The 26,076-nt window shown below is 46.3% G+C and overlaps 2 protein-coding genes across 2 annotated transcripts in view; one reads left to right on the plus strand and one right to left on the minus strand.

The window, feature by feature from the left end:
• The window catches only part of LOC144132959 (hypoxia-inducible factor 1-alpha-like), a 199,867-nt gene that overhangs the window by 108,544 nt on the left and 65,247 nt on the right, over positions 1–26,076 (plus strand). The window contains exons 3-6 of the mRNA XM_077665722.1: positions 2,484–2,623; positions 7,304–7,501; positions 11,297–11,592; positions 17,252–17,358. Coding sequence (XP_077521848.1) covers positions 2,484–2,623; positions 7,304–7,501; positions 11,297–11,592; positions 17,252–17,358 — 741 coding nt within the window. The remainder of the gene's footprint in view (positions 1–2,483; positions 2,624–7,303; positions 7,502–11,296; positions 11,593–17,251; positions 17,359–26,076) is intronic.
• Mt2 (tRNA (cytosine(38)-C(5))-methyltransferase) lies at positions 17,357–21,410 on the minus strand. The gene is made up of 3 exons (XM_077665726.1): positions 20,757–21,410; positions 19,624–20,022; positions 17,357–19,205 (listed from the first exon to the last, which is right to left on the minus strand). The coding sequence occupies exons 1-3, from the start codon at positions 21,231–21,233 to the stop codon at positions 18,930–18,932; spliced, it is 1,152 nt and encodes a 383-aa protein (XP_077521852.1). The 5' UTR covers positions 21,234–21,410; the 3' UTR covers positions 17,357–18,929.

Below are 26,076 nucleotides of genomic sequence, written 5' to 3' on the forward strand. Positions count from 1 at the left end.
TGTGCAGCCATAGTCAGAATTTACTTTAGTGTCCCTTACTTGCATTGTCGACATTTATGTATACCTATCTTATAACCCTGTCACACGGGCACCGCAAAGGTCTTTGAGAATCAGGTCCTTGTATCCAAAGGCGTAAGGAGTGCAGCTGCATACACGGCACAAATGTTGCACCCCTTTGCTGCTAAGGGCTGTGGAGGCGAAGGCACCTGTCCGAGACCTTTGGAGCCCAAAGGCGCGGCGGCCTTCGAGAACCTGCGATCGCAGTGCCATCCAGCGTCAAAAACTAAAAGAAATAAAAAAAAGATGTAGCTAACAATGTTTGAAAACGTCTTTTAAAAATACGAAAGGTGTGTCTGGCTATGCTTTTTGTACGGGTGTTTGTATTTCATGCCCAGATTTCAAGGCTGTGAAAGCGTTGCAGCAACACCAAGTGCCCCTGGTGGCCAAGGCAGTACACGAAACCTGCTGCTGCTGCCGATGAGAGTAGCTGTTGCAGTTCTTTTAAGGAAGCAGAAGAATAAAAAAATTGTCTGAGGTCAACGAATGAACAGAATTTCCCACTTTAATTTTAAAACACTAACTTCAGCCTCCTCGAGCACAGCAGCGGGTGCTCAACGACTGTTTCACCTTTGGGCTGCACCGTGCAGCTGCGTCGCTACTCCTTTAAGTTTTCGCTCCTTTGGTGAAAAGAGGTGCGTTTGTTGGAAGGGCCTTCGTGGAATGCCGAGTGACAGGGGTATAAGGCATTTATATTTTTTGCTCTTAAACTTAAGTTTGAAATCCCTTCCTTAAAGGGGCTGCGAAGCACGGCTTGAATGGATGCTAGCTGTACTTCAGATGGATTCTTTATGTCACACAGATGCTGACTCAAAAAGAATGACAGGAATCGATGCATTGGAACTGGAGTTATTCAATTAAGAATTTTGGAAATACAAGCAAATAAAATGCTGCCGTCAACTCGATTTTTGCGGGGCTTCCCATTCCGATTTCACTCTCCCAATGATGACATTGGGTGGGGCCAATCAAAACAGCCTATCTGTGTGCGGAAGTGTCCACACCATGGTTGCCTAATCGCTGTAACTCGTTCTTGCCAAGGCTGGTAGTTTCTATGGAGGTGAAACGCAAAGGCGTCCATGTGCTGTGTGATGCCAGTGCACATTAAAGATCCCCAGGTGGTCACACCTCTTTCTTCTTTCACTACCTCCTTTATACCTTTCCTTATGGTGTGGTTCAGGTGTCCACCGAGATGTAAGACAGATACTGCACCATTTCCTTTCCTCAAACACCCAATTCTAATTCCAAGGCTGGTGGCATCATTTTCATGGTTACAACAGCCATTTGGATGCCTAGCTGACCCAGGGATGCTTCATCATCACATCGATGGCGCAGAAGGGAACACTGATCAGGGACGCCCCCTGACTTATGGATCCGAACTCAGGCACGAGATACTGCGACAGAGTAACGGCCTGGGCCTGCACAAGATACTAGATACTTTTGGCATAGCTCTTACCGCTACTGCTTACCGCATACCATGGCCCGCTTTACAGCGCTTTTATCTAAGGCAAAAAAGTTAGTTTTGTTGATGTAATATAAAACGTAAAAGCTTGATGAAACGTATCTCTGTTTATTAACACGATTTGCAGTATATTTACTGTTTGTCCAATCATCAAGCTCCCGCCCAGTGATGTCATATTCACTGCTTAAAACCGCAACTGTATGGCGACATTGTCAGTGCCATGAATTTGTTTTTGCGAGCTAGTTAAAATATTAAAAATCAGAGTATACGCCATACGGCTGATGCTAATAGCATCACTATAAATCATTCTGTGTAACCAACAGGCAAAACAATGCACTGATTATGTGTTTCGGGTACCCTTTAAGTGATGGTGCATTGCTGTGGGGCTCATGAGCATAAATTCAACTCTTGGCTGTGATGGTAGTTGCAATGAAAGACGGTGGAGTCCCTGTCCCTCGCTATCGATAGCGTAAGTAGTTCACAAGCCAGTTCACACAAATGTGCTACTGCCAAGCACTCTTAGCTTGCAAGTGCATGGTGTTTGGCTAGTTTGTGTTTCATTGAATTGAACTTAGCGCAAAAAACGGGACGCAGGAAGGAAGAACAGACAGCACGGGCGCTACTAACAACTGAAGTTTTATTGCAGACTAGGCATAAAAGGAGAAGTTGCAAACGCACACAAAAAAAACAGTAAGAGGATCGTGTGTCCCATTTTAGTGCTAAATTCACTTCTTAGCTTGTATTTGCGCTGCGGATCAGACACATGCTGTGTGCAGTCTGGACACATTGCATGCCTGTTGGCATGTGCACTGTTGGCAGGGGCCTGCATGTGCACTCGTTTATTCCCCGTTTGCACTGTCATTCTTTATCGTTTATTTTGGACTGAGCAAGTTTAAGAAGCTTGCAGCTGCTATTCATGTAGTTGGATGATTATTTTACATAGTGTTGTGTCTTTGTTGTCTCGCAGAAGTGGCCAAATCAGCAGACTGCAGCCCCTACGACTCATCGGTTTTGGAGGCCCTGGATGCTGTCCTGCTGGTCTTGTCAGCTGAGGGAGAGATTGTCTTCCTCTCGGGCAATGTCGGACGTCACCTCGGTCTCAACCAGGTAGGCCTAACGCAGCTGTAATGTGGCCATTGCCTTTTCCACTTCAGTGCTTGCAGTTGGGTACAGAAATGAGCGTGGAGTATGCTATGAATAATCAAAACTGATTCTCATGGAAAATGCGTGTTGAAACTGTATTGTCGGCTATCAAGGCTCTACCACGATTTTAAATTTCACAGGAACTTGTTGTTGGGCTAATTGGTGCGCTTTGTTCAGTAATGAACTGAACAATTCAACGATTTTCTGTGGCCTTAGTAGTGCAGCCTTTTCAGCTTGAAAAATCTGTTTTACATCCTCTTGTACTTGTATCTTGATGCAGAAGACAGGCTCAGGTGGTGCCACACATTCAGTTTACATGCTTATTAGGCACACTGTCTAGTTTGTGCACGAACTGAAGGTTTAAGCGATTCCAAGTGTTCCCTTGCAAAAAATGGGATAGTTCCGGAGACATGTTCATATCATCGTAGCGTGCAAATTTACTTGCTGCAAGTGCACAGATGGTGCGAGGTTTTTAGCTTTGCTTGAGGGGCCTCCTTTCTTATTTCTTGCTTTTTCATTGATGCATCCAGATACTGTGTAGAGAGAGTGTGCACTTGAAATTTTCTCAGCACTTATGACGAGTGGTTGTGCAACTACAATTGTCAGGCAGAAGAGGAAGTGTGTGCCCCTTGGATAGTGTTGCCGATCTGATGGACTACTTCGGTCTCAATGAGTTGTATCGCATTTGCGCAACAGTCGCACTTGTCATACCGTTGGCGCTTTATTTATGACACCCTCCTCGCCCCGTTTTTTCTACACGCACTGTTATTTCCAGCAGGGCAGGGAAGAGATGGTGGCAGCTATCAGCAGTCTTTGTGTTGATGTGTCATTTGCTGTCAGACATGTTTGCTTAAGGAGTTCCGCTTCCGAGAATACGAGTCTGCCGTGCGTTTCCTGGAAAGGCAAGGGCCTTTTCCCAGATATGGCCTGGTGCATGGGAGACCAATGGCCTCAATAGATAAGCCCTAGACCGTTATGTATGTTACAGAACTGGCCAGACTGTCAACACTTGCTATCAGCGTGCGACCGTCATGCCTCTCCGTAGGTTTTGTTTTTGCTTCAGGATCAAAGCAATCTTGTGCTTAAATGCAATACTGAGAGTGGGCGTCCAGACCCGGCAACTGAAATCTAATCATTTGAAGTGCTATACGCAGTGAACAAACGTTCCTATGCTCCAAAACAGATTAGTGATTGGAAGAGAATAAATACATTATGGGCATTATACTATGGAGTAACAACAATTTACCTGCAGTTGCTTATAGTCTCTGTGCTAGAATTAGAGCATTCAAACTAAAGAATTCTGTCTCGGCCTGTTCATTCATTTTATCCTGTATTGGGAATTTATAGCTGCTATACCCCCTCTGGTGGGCTAAATTAATCCATAGCCCTCCATTACGGTGTACGCCATAGCCCAAATGCTGCTTCAGAATGTTAAACCCCACAATTTCCAACTTTTCTTAAACATGGCTTTGTTAATTCTGAGTAGTCACCTGGGCTAGAATACTACAATGAGGTTTAATAAAAATATCTAAAATAAGGTCTTGAGGGCACAAAATTTTTATTTTTGCAAGATTTTCCGCAATAATAACCTGCGACCTGCAACACATATGCATAGTTGACTTTTGTATTGCTTTGTTTGTATTCCTGAGTAGAATATAGCATGAGGCATTTTGTGGGCCAGGTATGACAGTTTCCTAATAATGTAAAAGAGCTTCAGCCCTGTACTGGATGCTGAAAATTGCAATGGGATATATTTTCTTCCTCCATGTCTCTCTGAAGAAAATTACCGTAAATTATGCCAGTCTGACGTATTAGTAGCTTGGCTAGGATTTGGTTAGAATTCCAGAATTTGTCATAGTAGTATTTCTTTGAAGAATATTGCTAAGAGAAAGTTGCTTAGAACAGGGTGTCTGGTTTCTCAGAGAAAATTAAAAAGGATTCTGTAGGCTTAACTGCTAGCTCATTCAGGCTCAAATTTGAAGAAAAAAAAAAAGGTCTTTGAGGAAAGGAAATGGTGTAGTATCAGTCTCACATCTTGGTGGACACCTGAACCATGCTATAAGGGAAGGGGTAAAGGAGAGAGTGACAGAAGAAGAGAAGAAAGAGGAGCTGTAGTGGAGGGCTCTGGAATAATTTCGACCACCTGGAAATCTTTAACCCACTTAAGCCACAAAGGTGGAATTTGGCAGTAAGCTTTGTTTTATAGCATGTTTTGGTCAGACCTGAATCAATGAGAATGAAATCAAAAGTCCACATCGTATGTGGTGATGCTGGACCAAAAAGGTGGTTTCCCAACAGCTGTACCAGCAGGGCCATATCTCACCACTGAAAGGTTGGGGTTAACTCTTAATTTCGCATCTCACCTTTAAGACAAACTTCCTGTCAAATGTCGCCTCTGTGCATAATTTGATTGAAAACAGGCCAGTGGTTTGGCCAAGCTAATTTTTCTTCAGTTTCCTCTGAGCAATGCAACGCTCAGTAGTATCCTTGACAGTGACAATGCCACACTGTGCACCTTGTATGATTATTTTGGCTGTTCTGTACAGAAAAGACTGTATGAAAAAGTGCAGAAATGAAAAGGCACCTAGTAGTACCATCAAAGTTCATCGTTCTTTAAACACAGCTTTGAACACAGCCATACATGTGCAATAAGAACTTATATGTGAAAGTGCAACATTGTCTTGTTTGTTTAGCAAAATGCTGAGCTTTGTTATTACTGTTATTGGCGGTATTAACAGTTTTTCTATGTGGTCATTGTGCAATGCGATGTTGTAGTAGAAGCCCTCCAAAAGGAACTTTTGATACCACACCTGTGATCTACCCAATAACATTTCTATTGCAGAATGTATTGCAAACATGCTTTTTGGCGACCCAAAAGATTCTGCGAAGGTATGGCCTGGGCATGCATGTGGCACATTTGGGAGCCTTATTTCGGTATTTTTTTTTGTAATGTGCATTTTTGTTCTTCAGTGCATACTAGTGTGAAACATGAAGTGTGTGCTTGCACATACTGTAAGCGTAGTATTGTCACAGGTGAAAGTTTCGTAAACACGACAGAAACCAGTTGCAAGCAACACAATGCAAGCCGCTTATGACAAATTTGGGGACAGCAAAGTATACCTTGCAATGAAGGCTTTGCTACTCTGTAGGAGTTACCTATCAATGTAAACCGCATTAATTGTATCTAAATAGACAGTCGGTGTATTTCAGCTCTAAGCATGTGCAGTGGTGCTTATAATGGGGTGTAACATACCACCTGTGTCTGTGCTGCTGTTTGTACTTAGAGCAGTGGAACATGACGTGACACATGGCACTGTATATAAAGACACTGTAGCAAGCTGAACTTTATTTGGTTGGTAGCTCATTATTAACATTTCCACACTACTAGGCTTGCTCCTATTTGAAAAGTGAGCTCCAGCCACACCATGCGTGTGTTGCAAATGAGTTATAATGCTCAAGGCGACAACAAACTCATGTCCAATGAATAGTTAGCAAAAGGTTGTTATGCTTTGTTGTGGCTGTATGGAATCGTAAATCCAATGAACAGTTTTAAGAGAACCTGAGTTCATTACTAATGGGTTTCACTGTAGTTCCAAGTTGCTTGCAGCTGGTTTCATTTGTATTTTTGTTACTTCAGTTCTTTTTTTGACTAGGGTGCAGCTTTTTTTTGTCATAAAACATGATTGTGTCATTGCTTAATGCTTAAGCATGGTGCCATATGTACATGCTTTTTGCTGACAGTTCTCGTGCCTGCTTATGACTATGAATAGGGCCTTGCTCTTTCCTTGTCGTGATTCTTTGTTAACTGTCATAAACTCGATGACTTCCAAATTCAGCCTTGGCTGGTTATATAGTGAAATGTGTGCAGAAAAAAAAAGAACCCAATTTATGGTGCATGTGAAACACATAAAGTCAAAGAGAAAATTACCATGCATTCTTGAAATCAATGTAGTGAGGTTTCAATTGCAGGTGGGATGAACAGACTTGAGTATGTAAAGAAGGGGGCGTTCAGGCATAATGTGGCATGTCACTTCTTGGCTTGTGAACTGCAACACACACACACGTGTGCACACTTTTGCCAAAAGTACAGATCCCAAGGGGGTCATCTTCTTAACCGTGTGTAGTGGAGCCTTTGTAGCATTCAAGAAAATCCTAATTTTCGGAGAGGTGAGGATGAGAGCTGTGCACCTTAAAGAGGTTTGGAATAATGGTGATGTGTGCTGAGCCGCACGGTACGGCTCAGGTGCAAACCCCTTGGGCTCTGAACTTTTGACAAAGGTCATATGTATCCTCTAAAAATCTATCCTTTTAGCTGCTTCTTTTCTTTTGTGTGTATATGTGTTGTAGTTCACAAGCCAACAAATCTAAATGCTACCCAGCCCAATGACAAGTTCTTGTAGGGTGCACTTACTTGACAGGAAGCTCCACTTTCAAGTTTTTTTAAAGTCATCCTCGAGCGTTGTTCGACAAGTGAGGCTGCACATGTCCTGTGAACATTTTTTCTGTCCTTTGTCTGCTCTTTCGCATTGCACTTCTTTCTTTACCAGCTGTTGACTATTCCAAATGCCAGCTAATCTTGACAGGAAGTCCCTGTCGAAACTGTTATTGTTTCTCAACTTGAGGCGTCCCCTTCCGACCTGCCAGGTGGATTTGATGGGCCAGAGCGTGTACGAGTACTGCCATCCTTGTGACCACGACGAGCTGAAGGCCGCCCTGCAACCTGGCCCCGAGGAACCGCCCGACCCGTCCCTGCCACAGCCGTGTCACTTCCTCATGCGCCTCCGTTGCACGTTGGGCAGCAAGAGCCGTGGCAACAGTGTCAAGTCAGCCTCTTCATACAAGGTGACTGCAGATTCGGCATGCGCTGGAGCTTTTCTGTGACTGAGCACCATAGCTTATCTGTATGGCATGGAGTGGGGAACCTTCTCAGCACTTCTTCATTGTCATTCATGCATATAAAGGCAGCTCCATTGCGAAATGGAACACATTGTCAACATCCAGCTAATGATTACTCCTTAGCTATAAGTTAAAAGCACACTTTTTTTCTTTGTACTACAGTCGCTGAGCGATTTTTCGGACCATCAAGGGGCCGGTATAGCATGTTGAAGAACGAATTCACACACAAAAAAAGTCGCTTCAATTACTGAGCGGCTTGAAACACTCATCGGTCTCTGCAGGGTGTTGCGTTGCCACACCAACAGGTCAGCTTGCATGTTGGCGAGAGTGAGGTTCTCGCTGTAAACAGCAGATAGCACCATGAGGGCTGGGGTTAGTTCAGAGTTTGTTGGTAGCGCAGTCACTGGCTCCTCACTGTCGGAGGCCAAGTCATCTTCTTCCAGCACCTGGCAAACTATTTCGTTGCTGGTAAGTTCAGCACAGAGCTCAGGCTCATTGTCAGCGTTGGCAAACTGTTGCAGCATCACTTCCATGGGAACGGCGCCTGCAGCGAGCAAATGCTTGATGAGGTCAGCGGATGAGTGGGGCTTATGAGGCTTCTAGTTTTGCTATCTTCGGATGATGACGGCATTTCATATCGGATATTGAAACCCGCATGGCAGAAGCAATTCAGATTGTGTTCTTGGCCACCGCCTTCCATGTGTCTGAAAGCATGCTGAGTGCAGATATCAAGCCAACATTGTAGCTCTTGCCACTGTCCATGCATAGCACCATGCGACTAAGCATGGATGACCAATAGAGGTACTTGAGAGACCGGACAATCCCTTGGTCCATCGGCTGTAGGAGTGACGTCATGTTTGGCGGCAAAAATTTCAGTTGCATAGCTTTGAGGCCCTTGACTTGGTCATGTGCAGTTCAGTTGTCGACTAGCATTAGAGTTTTCTGTCCTTGGTGCTCAAACTTCCTGTCCAGCTTCCAAGTGGATTCTGTGAAAACCTTTTGTGTTGTCCACACCTTCTTGTTGGCTTCGTAGAGCACTGGAACACGCGCTCCCTTAAAGCATCTCAGATTCTTTGATTTTCTGATAACAAGCCTTTCGGTACCCAGCATGTTGCTGCCAATGAGGACAGTAAGCCGTTCCTTGCTATGCTTGCCACCGTGGCAAAAGTCCCCAGCAAATGAGAGTGTTTTTTTCAGATAGCAACTTCTAAAATAGCCAGATTTCGTCACAGTTAAATGCGTCTTCGGGCATGAACTGGTGGAGCAGTGACTGTGACCTACCAAAGTGATAACTTTCGACAACTGGCTCGTCAACAGCGGTACTTTCATCACAACTTCATCACACATCGTTTTGAAGCTCAAGTCGTTTTCCTTCTTAAAGTTTCAGACCCATTCACAGAAGGTGTCACAGAAGGTGATATGCTTTGAGCTAAAGGCATTGAAAATGAAGATTGATGCTTAAAAGCATAGCGATCAGTTTCATCACTTCCTGAACAAAGAGAAAAAAAGCCAGTGCTGAATATCTGATGAATTCAAAGCACTGTTCATGCCAGATTGGTGTGTCTACCAGTACGTGCCCTCTGACGGAGTGGGCCTTGGCACTTCTAGAGAAATGAACATAACATTGATTTTAAAGCTGTACAGTGTGATCAACGGTGGAATTGAATCTCTGCTTCCTCTGACTGACATGCCAAAGCTGCACGAGCCTGTGTTGCAAAAGCAGCGCAGAAGAAAAGTATGATGAATACAACCCATGCTGCTGCATGTTGTTGTGCGCTCTGTCATCGTTATCTGTACTGCTCTCGCATCCCAGTCATGAACTAACTAGCCCCTGCATTACCCTAGCACGCAAGGCACACACTATAAAGGTCCCCGCTGACCATATTCAGAAGAAGAAAGATATTCCTGCTAATCAAACTTTTCATCCACTGTCCTTGGAATGTAACTAGAAGTCTCACCTTGTTTGGTACGTGTATTCAGGAATGTGACTTCAATCTGTTGATCGCATTGGCCAGGCGCAGAAATTACAGCTTTGTAAAAAGACCTTAAGTTCAGAACGAAAGGTCGATGCAGCAGTACAAAACCGGATCGTGCTTGAGGTGAAAGCTACAACAGTCACTTCCAAATGCCGCATATAGTCTTTGCATGCAGCACTTGGCAGTGAACTGTAGTTGTCGTAGCCCCTGCCTTCTTTCGTGTAGATATGTAACATTCAGCTTTCCTTGTTACTGCAGACATCGGCAAGACCAAAAGTAACTTTCCTAGCTGAAGTACTAGTGCACAACTTAAGGTTAGCATTCTTTCTGTCCGAGTTTTCCTCAATCGGAGTTTGTTGGGAACTCCTTGTGGCACCCAAACTGGTTAAAGCGTGCTGCAGTGTTTCTGTCACTTGCAGCATGAGTGGAAAATGGAACTGTGCATAACTTCAGGGCCAGATGAGTTTTCTGCCAGTCATACCACCATTTGCCACGTGGCAGCATTGAGAAGACTGCATTGTGTACTGATGGCAGCTTTCTTTGGCAGTCAGCACAAGGTGCGTCGCAGAGCAGGATGGTCAGTTTAGTCCGTGCTCTTTTGTACTTGAGGTGGAGACCGGTGCACACGTGTCCCAGCACTTCCAGGTTTATTCTAGGCGAGTGGCTTCAGCATGACATTTGACAATAAACAGGATCAGCTGATCCCCAGCATTTCACGTCTTTTTATTCCGCAAGAAAACCTGGTTGCATGAGTGCTCCCTCGCTTCATTATGATCAGGGATTCTCTTCTCATTTCATTGAGTCTGGTTTCACACTCTCGAGCCAAAACTAAGCAGGTGCTATTTTCATAATCACATAGGGCCTGGAAAAACATCTGATATCAAAGGAAAGAAAAGCAGCGTACTTAAAATCAAACTCGACATTGATAGCGGACGAAGTAACGTTGGCTCATTACTTTGCGTGGTTTTTCTTGGTGTGTATCTATAGCTTAAGCTGTGAAGAACACTGTAATCAAATGGTGTCGTGCTGGTGGCAGGCCCAAACACTTCCCCTCCTCAAAAAAAGAAAAAAATGCAAGCGAACAAATGATGATGAGTTTTTATAGTGCAAGGGCAGCTTTGGCCGAGCAGCTCCTTAGCACAAACTGGGTACCTTCTTCTGGCTAACCTTCTCACATTTGATTTCGTTCTTCATCCTCTGTCTTCCTTGAAAAAGATCCTGGCTGCAGTGGCTCAGTAGTTAGGGCGCTCGGCTGCTGAACCCAAGGTTGCAAGCCACATTTCGACGCGGTACAAAAGGCGCCCATGTGCTGTGCAGTGCATTGAAAAGAACCCTTGGTGTCACTTAGCGAATGTGCAGTTTCGGGATGTTAAACCCCACAGTTGTTAATGACATCCTATTCGAAATCAAGACGAAGAAATGGGCTTGGGCAGGGCTGGTCCTTAAGGGTAATGGAGTGGATTCCAAGAGAAGGCAAGCGTAGCAGGGGCCGGCAGAAAGTTAGGTGGGTGGATGATGAGATCAAGAAGTTTGTGGGGATATGGTGGCCGGAGCTGGCAAGGGATAGGGTTAATTGGAGAGATATAGGAGAGGCCTTTGCCCTGCAGTGGGCGTAGTCAGTCTTCCGCGGCGTGGAAACGTGCAAAATTGGGGTGTGCAGAGGTTTGACATTCATGTCGGCAAGAAGCAAGCTATAAATCGCCCTGTACTTTGAAGCATGCCCCTTACCATTCATCTGACATTGTGCCTCGCTTGTGCCCCACAGATGATGCAGTGCGTTGGCACACGCGTGGTGCGCGAGGTGGCCCCCAAGCATTGTCCCGAGGAAGAGCAGTCGTCACCGGCGACGCCACCCTCTGTGGTGCCCAAGCAGGAGGAGGACGCCAGCCCCTGTGCCGTGCCCGGCATGCCCGCCAGCCTGGTCATCCGGGAAAGGCGCCACTTTCTGGTGTGCGTCGCTCAGCCCATCCCGCACCCATCCAACATCGAGGTGCCCCTGGGCTCTCACACCTTCCTCAGCCGGCACAACCCCAGCATGTGCTTCACACACGTTGATGAAAGGTGCGCCATGAACACCATACAGGACACTTCTTATATTTAATTGCACTACTGTTATGATGGACAAAACAAATGGCCACTATAAACTGACTCATTTTTTTGTTCACACGAACAATATTTTGTAAATATATGAAAACATCTTAAGGGGGAAGAGGGTCTTAGAAAAATTTTTTTATTAATGAAGTCACAATTATGAAATCTTCAGGGAACATGTATTTTTGCGTGCTGATTCCAAATATTGAATTTAATTTCATGTGCAACAATTTCCTGAGCACTTATGCAATATGTTATATAACCTTTTGTGGAGAGCTTTCATGAAATCCTGCTGCAGGGAACTTGCTAGAATGCATGCCATTGGTTTCTCTTGACATTAAGCTATGCAATAAAGCTAAAATTATCATCCTGCCTGTCATAGAAGTTGAGTTACAGAATTTTGAAGTTGTCACTTCAGAAACAGGAAGACAAATTTTTCTTTCTGTTTGTGAAGTACGAAGTTCAAAACCCTGTAACTGAACTTCTGTGATAGGCAGGATAATAATTTTACCCTTATTGCATAGCTTGCAGTCAAGACAAGCGGACGGCATACATTCTAGCAAGTTCCCTGCAGCGAAATTTCGCTAAAGCTCTCCACAAAATGTTACATAACATGTTACATCAAGTCCACAAGGACTTGTTGTACATTAAATTAAATTCCATATTTGGAATCAGCATGCAAAAATACATGTTCCCTGAAGGTTTCATAATTGTGACTTCATTAATAAAAATTTTTTTTCTAAGACCAGCTTCCCCCCTTAAAGGAGCAATAAAAAGAAATGTCAGACTAAGCAAGATGGATAGATTATCCCTCGGCAACACTAGCAACGTTTCTTTCTGCACGTATAGAGCTGCAGTGCTGAGAAAATAGGAAATGAAAGTCCCGAAACCCTTCCACATTCAAACTGCCTGTAAAAAATTAGCACTGTCACGTCATTTCTAAGATGCATTTGCAATGGAACTCTCTGTCCAATCAGACGCGCCACTTCTAAAGACCGGAAATGTGGCACAAAAATTGGAACACTGGAACTAGCCTGTCCAACGAGTGAGCTGCCACGGCAGCAAGGTGCCGCCACGGTTCCCCTCATTCCAACCACCCCCTGCCGAGAGGCAGATGCTCTCTCTGCTGGATTGCGCACAGCTACGTCTCATTGCAGCACGTGCATACAGTAAAAATAGGCCCCATGGGTGCAAAAGGAACTATGTGAAGTTATCGAGGGCAGCCACAGACTGCAGAACAAACTGCTCTCACACATGTATGCATCAGCTACGACGACACAAGAATAGGGCCTTCAATGCATTGTGTGCTGTCGTGAAGTGTACCCATAAGCTTCGAGGGATCCTCAAAAGTATGTGAGCAGCAGACATGCTCTTACGTAATTTATTCAACACCACATATCAGTGAAAAATTTCATGTGCATTGCTTATCAAATGGTGCATTGTCCTGTCAGTTATCGTATGTTTGTTGACCAACTATGCAGTAAGCATGATCACCCAAAACTCTTGTGATTGATTGGATCTGCTGTCCTTGTTGTGTTTTCTACGTGCATAGGTTCTAGGTGCATAGGTCGAGGTACGTTCCACGCAACTGTAGTCTGCTGCCCAGCGGCTATAGCTGTCAGCAGGGAATGCAGGCTTACGCTTGACAAACACACAGCAACTGGTTGAACATTTTCTCCCAGCTGGTGGGATGTTTTTCTTGTGGAAGCATGTGTACTGTTAATACCAGTTCAGCTGCAAATCACACTTCTAAGCTACAGCTTCACTGTAACGAACGAGCACTCAAATGAAAGATGCTAAAATCCGGCTTTATGTACCAGCACTTCGTTCATGATAACCCTTGCTCACGGAGCAAGAAACCTTTAGGAGTGGAAGCTCCGCTGTTTGCGGTGACCAGAGAAGGTCACAACCCTGCGGAGCCACTATCATGCTGGCGGCTTGGAAAGAAATTACCGCCGTTTCGGTTGCCAAGGCAACCGGTCGAGCGTGTTGCTCCCGTTCGGCCACACGCGCCTGACTTCTATTGAGGGCACTCTCGCACGCTTCTTTACTGCTGGTAGCCTGAAGAGCAACTGGTGCTGCGCTTCAACCATTTGAGCACAGTAAAAAATAAAACGCATTCTTTTCCATGACCGCTATAAGATGATCTGTAGCTCCTGGTTGTACGCAGGGCTTTTGTTTGACACCCACGCGATGACTTTGATTGGATGGGTATAAGCGCTGCTGGCATTCGTCGAAGGCAAACATGCCTTCACGTTCGCTGAGTATGTGACCAAGCTAAATTTCATCTGCTGGAAGAGAACGCGGGTGTCATATGGCGCAGCGTATATGACTGCACGGCAGCCGAGAAGGCAACAAGCGGCTACAACTTGGTCGGTAGAATAAGAGATTGCAACGGAAAGGGTGTAAAGCGCTTTATATCGCCCACCACTTCTTCTGCCTTTTGAGCGTACTGCACACGCATTGTGCTCTTTTACCGTAAGAAAAGGCGCACAGGTAATAATATACAAATACAACGTCACTGAAGCAAACACCCGTTTCGTCTGTTTGTCGTCTGCTTTGAGCGCGCGCCGCCGGAGAGTGCGCCAAAGCCACCTGCCCGGTCGCTGCATTTTTTTTTTTTTCGCTGCAGTTTCTACGACGTGCCGCATGGTGCCACCACTGCATACAGCCCCATCGGCGCATACAATTGTGACCTTATCTTGTCGCCCGCGCTCGCTCGCGCTGACGGGAGTTTCACCTCCTAAATGGTCTTCCTCCGTGCCCTTGCTGGGAAACTTTTTTTCTGTAATGAGCTGAATGAGAGGTGATGGCGCGTGTATGTAGTACGTCTCAGATATTTTTCAGCATTTCTCAAAACATACGTGCCTTTCCACTGTGCAGAAAACATGGAAGTCCATGCTGTTGCATCATGTTCCACAATTTGACGGCGCGCATGCATCCGCATGTCTAAATGAGCGCATTCTAAAAAGAAAAAAAAAAGCGCGCACACTTTGCAATCTCAGACTACTCAGAGCGTGCACAAAGTAACTGATTCGACGGCTGAAGTGAGAATGAATCTGCTTCACCGGCTGCCTTGCTAGCACAGCAAAGCATAAATGCCATTGAGAGCTTGCAGTGTTGAACTCGCTGCATACAACGGCCACACACACACAGCCTGACAGCGAAGAATGCAGGATGAAAGATTCGGCACCCATTTTTCCGTCTAGCCTTTCTATCTGTTGTCTATTTTGTGCTGTTTTAATTATGACACTCTTCGCATTTTTTGCTGTGCTCACCATGCTGCTTTCCTCGTATTTAGACAGTAATTGCCCATTGACAGTGAAATAGCGTTCCTTAAGAATTCAGGTAAATACGTCACAAACCGCAGTTGTATGAATTCGCACAGAGCGGCTTTATATGTCTTTCGCTTTTACGTAATTTTCTAGCTTACAAAAGCTTTGTTTGTGCTAAAATGGCATATCTGCTGTCACTTGACTCTAACATATCTGTCTAGCCTGACTTAGTATTCTCCTTTAGTGTCCCTTTAACAGCTAGCCCATGTAAACACAGATGAAAGGCGGCTCTTCCCTGGCATGACGAGACTGCCTCGTTCACAAAGCTGTCTTCCATCCCATCACTATTGTGCTGAAAACAGGATGATGATGTGTCCAAATAGGTGCAGGCAGTGGCAAGATTAGTAGTCAGACCTGTAGCTATGGTACTGGCCAAATGATTATTAGCTCAGCCCAAACTAGCTTAGCATAGATTATAGGTTTAGTTTTTCTACATCTAATGGCATGGAGACATTCTTTTTATGAACATAGCTTAACTAAGTAATGAAAAAGTCATACAAATTATGAATTGACGCTTAAATGTGTGACATTAGTTGCCAACTATCTCTAAAGAATACACTAAATTTGAAGAAATGCTTTCGATGTCCATGATTAATTTGTATTTATTGGCCTTGACGGGGTGCTCTGCCATTATGTTAGCACAGGAACGTAGAGCAGTTGCTTTTGTCGCCAGCTCAAAAACCATTTTCCATAGTAAAAACTGGTACCACAGCATTGACTGAACAGGAGATGAAACAATTGTATGGCCCCTACAGGTGGCTCAAGAAGCTCAGAGCCGCTTGAAACGCTGGTGTCATATCGTTGCCAAACGATTGGCGGTGGTTTAGCTCTGGTTAAACCTAAAGTGACGCAATAGCTACAGCTGGCTGAGTGGAACTTGGTCACGTGACCAACCACGTGATCAGCCACGTAATGGCGCCACGCCGCCGGGAGCTGCTCTGCACCACGTGACAGCGTGGCGGCTCAAAATGCTACCGTAATGTAGCTATCGCTACAAAAACACAACCTTGTCGCGTCATTTAAACGGTTTATTTTCACTATAAGGCTTTCAGTTAGTTTTTGACAGTGCTGGCTCTTAAATCCAAGGTTCGCGGCCTCTGCATAGTACCTAGTCGTCGTCGTCATGATCATCCACTGGACTCGGGATGGTCACCAAGATGACAGCTACTATGCACCAGCATGACCACCCAGTGTCTACTGGATGGCCGTGACAAAAACTATTACTGTGTGGCTGTGTGATCACTACCATGAAATGGCCACATGGTCACTTGATCACCCCATGCAGTCACCCCTCACCTTTGCGTTATCTGATGATGACAGAGTTAGCACGAGGCAAGGGATGACTGCATGCCATAGCATCCTGCATGCAGCTGCTGCCACATTTACGATGAAGCTGCTGGCAGTGATGTGGCACATCAGTTGCATTGTGGGAGTGCCATGGATGCAGCCAAGGCAGAGTGGCGTGCTCTGAACGTTGCACATATGTGCGTGGCCAGGGTCAAAAATGTGTGACAGGTCGAACAGAGGAGCAATGCTCTCAGGATGCTGCCTGCAAATGCACTGCACAGCAGAATGCTCGGGTCCACATCAATACGCCTCAGGCCTTAAGACACTCATTGTAATTCTCCCAAAACAGAAACACAACCATCACGCACTCATGCATGGCAGCAGCATTGTTATCAAATACGACAGCTACAGCGCTTGTCCCGTGCACTCTTCCTTTCTTGTTCAGCACTTATCCCGTGTGTTCTTTCTTCTGTGTTTATGCTGCTTGCAGTCTTTTTTTTTTTTTTCAAATTATGAATTTGTACCCACACGCCTAACTTGCAGTCCTTCGTCAGCGCCAAACACTGCTGCTGTAGAGGACAACGAAGCCAGTGGTGGTCGATAAATGTGGAATATGACAGAAATATAAATTTTTCTGTGAAGCAAGTGTAGTGCTTGTACCAAATGGTAAAAGTCGTTTGTGTCATAATTTCCAAATGTTCTACTATGCTATGTTGCGGTTCGTATAGCTCATCTGTTTTCTCACAGTATTTTCACATGAAGAAGGTAATGCAGAACATCACCCTTGCATGTATCACTGAATATAGTGAGCATAGCTCATTAACACCTGCCGATTTAATCACAAAGTCGAGAAATTGGTACCATTGTCAGCAAGTTACTGAACATGTGTTGCCATGGAATATTAATTATTCTGCTTGGTACGGAACAGTTAAATTCTTTATTGTCCTTCGTGCAGTCGCCGTAATTACCAGCAATTGTGTGAACACATGTACTGGTTTCTCTTGCAGGACAGAGACATTCCTTGGCTATGCATCTGAAGAGCTGTTAGGGAAGTCCGTCTACTCTTACTTCGACCCAAGGGACGTCCTGCGTCTGCAGCAAGACTTCAAAACACGTGAGTGAATGCATGCTTTATATGGACAACGCTCAGCTTATCCCCACAGGTGGCAAGCTGCGAAGACCAAGCACTCTGCTGAACAAAATCACAAGTGCTTACTTGTGCCTTCGATGTTTGGTTGCCGACCACCGACTAATAGGAAGAAGGAGCAACGCGCCATCATGTTGAATCGCTGGAATCTTAAAATGAGTTAATCAGTTAGCCACGCGTGGCAGCACAACCAGTAATTTGAATACTTTTATAGTAGCCTAATTATCAATAGCATATTGGCCACCATCCTAGTAACTAGTAATGCACTATCTCGCTCAGTATGAGGTACCAGGCACAATGTGAGGTAGGAGCTCAGTTCTCGAAGCAGTGTGGGTCCAGTGGTGCTGAAAATTGGTGCAAAGAACAAAGTATACTGAATTCTTGTGGTTGTCGGGTGCACTATGTGAAGGCGCATTGATTTACAATAAAGTGGAAACGTCAGTTGATTCAGTTCGGATGTGCATATTGAGCGCAAGAGGACAGAAAACCGTTCTTTCAAAACTGCTCGCTCATTTCATTTGAAATGCGCACAGAGGTAACGCGTGGAAGTCTTATGGCACAGTAAAAAAATCCAGTAGAATTTAATGCTGCATGAACTTCCAGAATGTGATTGCTTGTCGCCACGAGCAACAGTTGGTTTACTAGTTAGGCCAAGCACCTGGAGTCATTACACAGTATTGTTAGTGAGTTTTAATTGTGCAAAGTCAAGTTAGCTTCTAGGCATTTGGAAACCGCTTTTCAGGATTGGTTGTAGTTTAATCTTCTTTGCCACTGCTAGAACAGGCCAGAGACTTTTGTCCTAAATTTTTCAGTTTAAACTTTCCCTAACGCATGACTGCAAGTAAAAAAAAATAGGCAGCCATCGATAATTTGCCTCACTCGGACTGAAGTGTGAGAAACTTGCTGCTGTTCTCTGCCTGTGGAGTTCCTTACTCTCTTTTTGCTTGATAACTGGGACTGTAGGAAACTGGCTTTTGCCTCTCACTGTAATCCTCTTCACTGCAACATAGTAACTCGTCCCCCTTGCTGCCTAGTGGACAGTTAGGCCCACAAGCAGACATGCAGCATCACCAGTATCCCTTGATTCATTACTGTCATAAGTGTTAAAACAAGAAAGTAAACTGCTGCTGAGCTTTGAGTGAGATCTGACCAAACAAAATGTGATACCTTGAGTGTCACATCAAGTGTTACGTGGTACAGACGAGAAACGTAGCTAGGGGCGGCAGAGAGTCAGGCGGGGCAGATGAGATTTGAGAGTTTGCAGGGGTAGAGCGGTTCCAGCTGGCACAGGACAGGGTTAATGTGAGTGGTATGGCAGAGGCCCAAGCCCTGCAGTGGACACAGATAGGCTGAAGATGATGGCAGTGCAGATGATTCTTCATCACTGATGGATTTCAGCCTAAAGGTGGCACTCTGGCATCAGTCTACCTACTGGAGGTATTAGATCACACTTCATACAAGCAGCATTTTTTGCACAGCGAACTGAGCCTTATTTCACAAGGCTGCAGAACCTTGTCACGTACAGCACTCGCCGTCTGTCATGTGTCCAATACTCCATGTGTGTCGTCCAACAAGTAGTCGAGAAGACAGCGTACAACACGAACGTTGACACTGTTTCCTAGCAGCTGGTACTGGTGCCTCGGTTTCAAATCGGGTGGAAAGGCGAAGGATTCAGGGAAACACATGAGCTGGGCCACCTCTTGCGGCGTGAAGTAACGCATACGCAGGGCTCGTAGTTTCTCCAGGACTTGTGGTGGCACTGCCTCCTTCGGTGGCACCTCCCGGTAGGCTTCATGCATGGCATTTGTTGGGGCCTGCGTTGTGTCATGGCAGAGTGCAGATCAGAATCACTCTTAGGCTAATGCGCAAAGAAAAAATGTAGTCATTGTACTTCGTATTTGCTCCGAGACTAGATGCTAGAAATTGGTGCTTACAAATCAGAAGCCAGGCCTATAGAGAATCCGCTCAAATGCCTTTGCTTTTGAATACACTGATGTGGAACTTTTGCCTAAACATAAGCATGTGTCATGTCATCAGAAGTGCTATATCAAGAAATATGACCCGGCGTCATTGGGGACTAACTGGCAAACAAATTATGCACGTATTCATACAGTGTCCACCTCTAGGAGGCATAATGATGGTTGCATTAGCATTTACCAATGCTGGACAAGTTGCCTAACAGCACCAGAAGTTACAATTTAAAAAGAAAAGATGCGTCTGAATGCACAGCACCTGAAGCAGGACAGATCCTGTTCCTTCGATGTAGTGGCCGTAGCCTTTTGTGAAGCAGCACGTGTTTGTTGATGAGGGCTCGACAATGTCCAGGATGAGTGAGAATCTGGAGAGGACTTTGTCCGGAAGGAGGTAGCTCGCTCCATCTGTTGATTCCTGTCTGTCGGTGAGGTGCAGAAAATCGGACAAACACTGAGGTGGCCCCGTGCCTTGCGATCCAATAGGTGGCTTCTCCGAGCAAGTACCAGAGCAGATGCCATTCTCGTCTTGGCAACAGTCTCTGAACTCTGCTGGGCGCAGTTTGGCAAGACTGTAAAAGCGTAGCCGTGAGTTTGGGACTCCGAACTGGGTTGGCGACAGCAGGTAACGGTGGACGTGGTAGCCACTGTCTTCAAGGGCCTGTAATTCAAGTGAGCTTCATTCACCACAGTGCGTACCTTTAAGCATTGTGTTCACTGTCTCTGTTCTTTGAAGAAGACACCAAAATGAATTCCAGCTATTATTTATATTGAGTAAGCCGTGCAAGGCACCTTCAGACCATTCAAAAGTGGCTCCCTAGTTTTAATTTGTTTATGAACAAAAACCAGTGCTGAAGAATTGGTGAGAACTACCACACATGGTGTAATAATCATGTTGCACTTAGTTCAGACTGATCACAGCACATAACAACCCACGTTGTTACTAGCTTAGCCAACATGACTCAATTCATGCCAAACAGATACAGTGCAAAAGTGTCCTCTGGTGATAACAATGATGGCTGTAATTCAGCTGAGAATTTGGGAGATACAGACAGCCTTATTGAAGGCACTTATCTCACAAAATAAAGGTGTATACATGTGCTTGTAATGAAAGGAATGGGGTCTAGAGGCCCGGAACTCCCGTTTCTGTAGGCAAATATGCCTGTCCTTTTGGAGGGCCCCCCAAAATATGTTTTTGTGTCTCCCCCTGAGTGCCGGTTGCAAAGATAAAAAAAATTGTTTACATAACCAAGCATTTTCATTGTCGGCTTGTCACGAGGTGCACACGGTAAAATACTCGCTTTGCAAGTTTATTGCGGAGATACAACGCTTCGCCGTGGTGTGCTCGGGACCCTCGTTCTAGCGCTGCTGCCAACGCCCGCGCGTTACGCTTACCTGAGCGAGAGCAGCGTGCGTGGCGGACGTCTCGAAGCCCTTGACGTTCTCCAGCAGCAGGTACTTGGGCTTGCGCTTCAGCCTGGGCAGAACCTCGAGGAAAGCGAACAGCGACGACGACCTCGGGTCCCGGGAGTCGCGCTGCAGGCCCTGCCGCGTGAACGGCTGGCACGGCGGGCTCATCGTCACCAGGTCGATCTCGAGCGCGTCCAGTTCGCGGGCGCTCAGGGACTGCACGTTCCGCTGCAGCAGCCGCGTCTCGGGGAAGTTGAACGCGTACACGGAATTGGCCGTCGTGTTCACGTCCACGGCCGCGGCGATTCGTGTCCGATCGGGCCGGCAGGCGAAGTGCATTCCTCCGATGCCGCTGTAGAGCTCGAGAACTCGTAGCTTCCCGTCGTCGTCGCTTCCACGAGCGCAGTTCGCGTCGTCTGCTCCTCGAAGCACAGTTGGCACACCCGTCGATGTATCGCCCATGCTTCGATTCGCGCTGGTTCCTACTGTTTCATTCGTGAACTTCGCTGCAGAGCCTTTGTAACACGTCGACAGACGTTAAAAACTGTCGTGGCATCCGATCTCACGCTTAAAATCCTGTTCCTCCCTGCACGTTGCCGCGAAAACACGGTCTTGGCAAAAATGGCTGTCGCTTTCCGTGTCGCGTCGCTGTTTGTCTTTCTCTTTCCAAGCGGTGTCGCAGGATGGCGCTCAGTGCGCCGCCGTCGTTGGCGTCTTTCCCGCGAGATGGCGACACGTGATTGTCGAGAGACGATTTTTTTCTTCTTGCTTTACTTTTAGTACAGTGCTTTTAGATAGCGGATACGTGGCGCCGCGTGGAGCCTGGTCAATTGAAATAGCGCCAATGTAGCAGCGCTCGCCCGCAGCTCCACTTCTACGTCAATCCGGTTTTCCTTCGGTCGCTCGATTCTTCGCTCAGCCGTTCCTCACACCCATGCGCACGCCCGTTTCTTTCCTCCTGTCGACTCTCTCTCTCTGTGCTATTATTTTGTTTTGTTACGAAAGCTTTATTAAATAATTTTTTTTTTGAGTATGGGTGATGGGACGGGGAGGGGGTCTAAACTTAGCTCTTCCCGCACGCAAATCCGCTCAGCAATGTTGGGGTTGCTCGCATGCTTGCGGAGTAACGCCCATTTTAATCCAATGTATGTACGCAGGAGAGAAAGGCATCGTGTGAGGAGCGCAACGATTTCTGCGGCGGCAACGCCTGTTCGTTTCGAGCAACGTTTGTGTTGAGTGTGCACACGCCGCTTCGTTCGTACGTGTCCAGTGCTAGCAAATGTGAAAGGGTGGCTTAATAAAGCGCTTTTTGTATCGCATGCTTTTTTTTTTTTCCCCTTTCAAATATCCGCTCCGGCAATGCATCACGGAGCATTTCCTCGATTAAAATTTTCGTAAACGTGAATCGTTGATTCTGCAACTGTGGTGATTTATGTATGGATTTATAGAAATATCCATCGTGTAGCAATCGCGAAACAGGAGCACCTCTTATAGTTGCCAAGCGCGTGGAAAGACAGAAATGCAGGTCATAGTGTTCTTCGTCTTGATGTGAACGATAGTGTTTGGAATGCGCATGGAAGCGCCTTTTATGCGAGTTCGTCTACAGCTTCGAGTATTATGATCACGTTCGTCAGCAATCATCTTCACGTACTATCCGCTTTTTTTTTTTTTTTTTTACAAAGCCCTTTTCCTCGTCACAAGTCGGGCGCCAGTCATCGCTTCCCCGGTTGGAGCACTTTCCAGCGACGCGGGGCGCGCAACCGTCGAGTGAAGAGAAGGGTCTGCCGATGAAAAACCTTCCGCGCTGACGTCAGAGCGTTGACGTCACAGTCTACCAGAGAAGGGAAAGCGCGAGTGAAAGCTCTCCGTCTTGCTCCCCACGCAGTTGTCTTTTTTATTATTGTTATTTAGACTTGTACGCGGGAGATGCTCGTTTCTGCTTTCCTTCTCCCCCTGGGCACTTCTCGTAAAAGCTCTCTCTCTCTCTTCCTCTATATGCCGTGAAGAGCGGCTGTGCGCCGTCGTTTGACAATCAGTTATTGCCCGTCGAACGCTGATCGGTATCGTCGATCTCTCTTTCTCTGTACACGTCTAAAACCGGTCCTGTATCGTGTGTCGCGGTTTGCCGTAACGAAGAATTGGTTACTATACTTCTGCGTGTCGGAGAATCGAGAGGACGTATGCTGCGACAAAGTAAACTTTGCTCGTGCGCGTGTCTGTTCTTCTTTAATGGGGCAGTGAAGGTAGAATGAAGTTGGTCTTTATCCGTATAGATATCCTCGTTGACAAACAGGGTACCTTCACCGGAAGCGCAGCCTTTTTTTTTTTTTTGCTGTAGAAAGACCACATATTAAAGACTAGTATCACTGCCACACGCCTTTTCCTCCAACTGCGTTGATGCGTACGTCGAAGTTCTTTTTTCCCTGGATCTCTGAGCTTCAGTAGTGTATCACGGAAAAAAGTTATTCCAACTTTTGCTGTAAATTTCTCAACAATAAGTGGGCCTTATTCTGCTGTAAATAAACATACAAAAAAAGGAGAAGCGGGCCATCGGGGCCGCAAAAAACCGAACACTCGAACTTCACTTAGAACAAACATTTGATGGAGCAGCCATCAGTTTGTCTTTAATAACATGACAGTATATTATGTTCGTGTGGCTGCTTACTGCAAAAAGTATTTCCTGCTAGCAGTGTGTGTTTTTTAATATATAATAGCACAGTGCAACGCAGCGGTGGCCAAGTGGTTGAGCATGCGGGAGGTGCGGGGTTCGATCCCCAGTGCCGCCGGGTACCCACCAGCGATACAATGGGTACAAGCTTTCCGTAAAACTTCTATTTGGGCTAGTTGGTGCATTTTTTAACCAAGGGAACGGAGGAGCGCTTTCTTGTCCTTCTTGTGTGATTGCTTGTCTTTGCGCTGCTCCGTTCCCTTGGTTAAAAAAAAAAAAAAACAAGCTTTCCCCTGGTCTGCGCCCCGCCGCGGTGGCTCAGTGGTTAGGGCGCTCTACTACTGATCCGGAGTTCCCGGGTTCGAGCCCGACCGCGGCGGCTGCGTTTTTATGGAGGAAAAACGCTAAGGCGCCCGTGTGCTGTGCGATGTCAGTGCACGTTAAAGATCCCCAGGTGGTCGAAATTATTCCGGAGCCCTCCACTACGGCACCTCTCTCTTCCTTTCTTCTTTCAATCCCTCCTTTATCCCTTCCCTTACGGCGCGGTTCAGGTGTCCAACGATATATGAGACAGATACTGCGCCATTTCCTTTCCCCAAAAAACCAATTATTATTATTGGTCTGCTTCTCGGCTTCTTTAGGGCGAAATGCTTGGTAAATGGGTCTCTGACCCCAACTTGAGAAATGAAAAATGCCTTGTGCCATGGCGCTCTTTGGCCGTAGATGCCCTCGCGCCATAAAAATTCATAATCACCATCACTAATAGTGTAGCATGCACTTGTAGCTGCTTACTGCAAAATGTATGACCTCACAAAGGGCATGCAGTCGTGCTAGCCAAGCTCGCTCGATATCTCGGCAACTACTGGCTGCAAACGAGTACAACCGCTATTGAAGGACTCTGGTATATATAACCGAGGAGTGCAGGCAAGAAAAATTAAAAGAAAGATATAGGCTTGGTTTGGTTGGGGTTATGAGCAGAGGAAGCCGCGCTAACCGACTCTCTCGAAGAAAATCTGTCTGCACCAAGCCTAGCGTCCGCTTTTTTTTCTCAACCGCGCGCGATGGACAGTTGAAAACGGAAGCCACAGTTCACAAACGTACTTTATATGTCATGGCGGCGACTGAGCGCCGCTTTTGCGTGCGCGCATCCAGTTTCATTCCGAGGGATTTCTGAGGAAATATACGAGGCCATTTGATGGTGCGTCTCCGCCTAAACGCAACTGGTTTAGAGGAATCGCGTTTTTGGTGCTGCTGTAGTCGCTACGCTTATGCGGTGTTGAAGCGGGGGAGCTTTGCAGCAACCGTGATGACAATGCAGTCCGTATTCCGGCGAGGCGAAATTCGCTTGCGTTTCGTTGAGCATACTCATTTAAGTGGATGCCCTTTTTTTTTTGGGGGGGGGGGGGGGGGGGGATCTCTGTGCCCGTCGTCAGAAGGAATGAAGCCACATAGCCGGATGGAAACCTTTCTCATCTCCGTCTGGCGCGCTCATGCCTAGACGCACCTACGTTGTATATACACTGCTCGCTTCTTTTTATATAGCACGTTTGCCTCAGCAGATTACGGGAACCTTGCATTACTTTTTTTATGTATTTATTCAATCTGCCGGCTGCCTTTTTGTACACCGAGAACCTCGGGGGAAAAAAAAAACTTGAGAAACTTTATGCATCTGTGCTCGGACATGGTTGGGCAGTCTTCATTCGTTCTTCAGTTCTTCATTTGTTTTGCTGATGTTTTATAAAAAGCGCAGTCGTTAACTCCAGCGTATACCTTTTCTCACAAATGGCTGGCTGACTTTGCGGCTTGACGCGGTCTAGACAGTGTCCCCTCGTTTTGTGGAATTTGAAAGAGCTTTTGTGGATGTTTCCAGTTTTACCGTTTTTTTTAAAAATTTCAATTAAAAAGCTAGGCCTACATTGTTGCGTGTCGTTCCTTAGCTCCGTCTCGATTTGCGTCTTTCCGTTTGTACGGATTCGTGAAGCGAGACGAAAGATAGACAGCTAGGCGCATTGGTAGCGAGCACGCGGTTAGAGGTGAACGTTTATAGTCGGATGTGTTGGTTAAATTAATTAGAGGACACGCGGGTGCAACTCGTCAGTTCTTTAGCTAAAACGGTACCCGACTCTTCGCTAGCTATAAGTTGCGTTAGAGGCTCGCACACATATCTCTCTCCATGTAAGCGTCTGCCATTATGTCTGTTTTTCCTCCCCTTATATACCCCGAGTTTGAAAAAAAGGCTGTCAGCCCGTCGGGCTTCTCCCCGCGGTATTCGAGAGTAAACGGCAGCCGGAATTAGATGGTTATCCTGGTTCAGAAATAAGCGCGTGTTTTCTTGCCCGAACATGCCAGTCGCTGTTGCGTAGTCTCTTTATGGCACCCAGAGTTCAAGACGAAGCCTGTCTGCCCCCCCCCCCCCCCCCCCCCCCCCCACCCCGCTCCTTCCCCTCTTCTTTTTTTTTTTTGTCATTCCGTCGCCATTCCTGCGCTGGCCAAGAAATTCGCCCGCTGGCGAGTCGTTCGCCGGCCCCAGCGGCCTTATTCCATTCAGGGCGCAGGCCCGGCATGCAATGAACGGGGAGAGCTGGAATCGCTCCAAGCCTTCCCTCCCTGCGTGTGCGACGTCTGCGCAACACCCGA

The sequence above is a fragment of the Amblyomma americanum genome, chromosome 5, assembly GCF_052857255.1.
Source record: "Amblyomma americanum isolate KBUSLIRL-KWMA chromosome 5, ASM5285725v1, whole genome shotgun sequence".
NCBI classification, from domain to species: domain Eukaryota; kingdom Metazoa; phylum Arthropoda; class Arachnida; order Ixodida; family Ixodidae; genus Amblyomma; species Amblyomma americanum.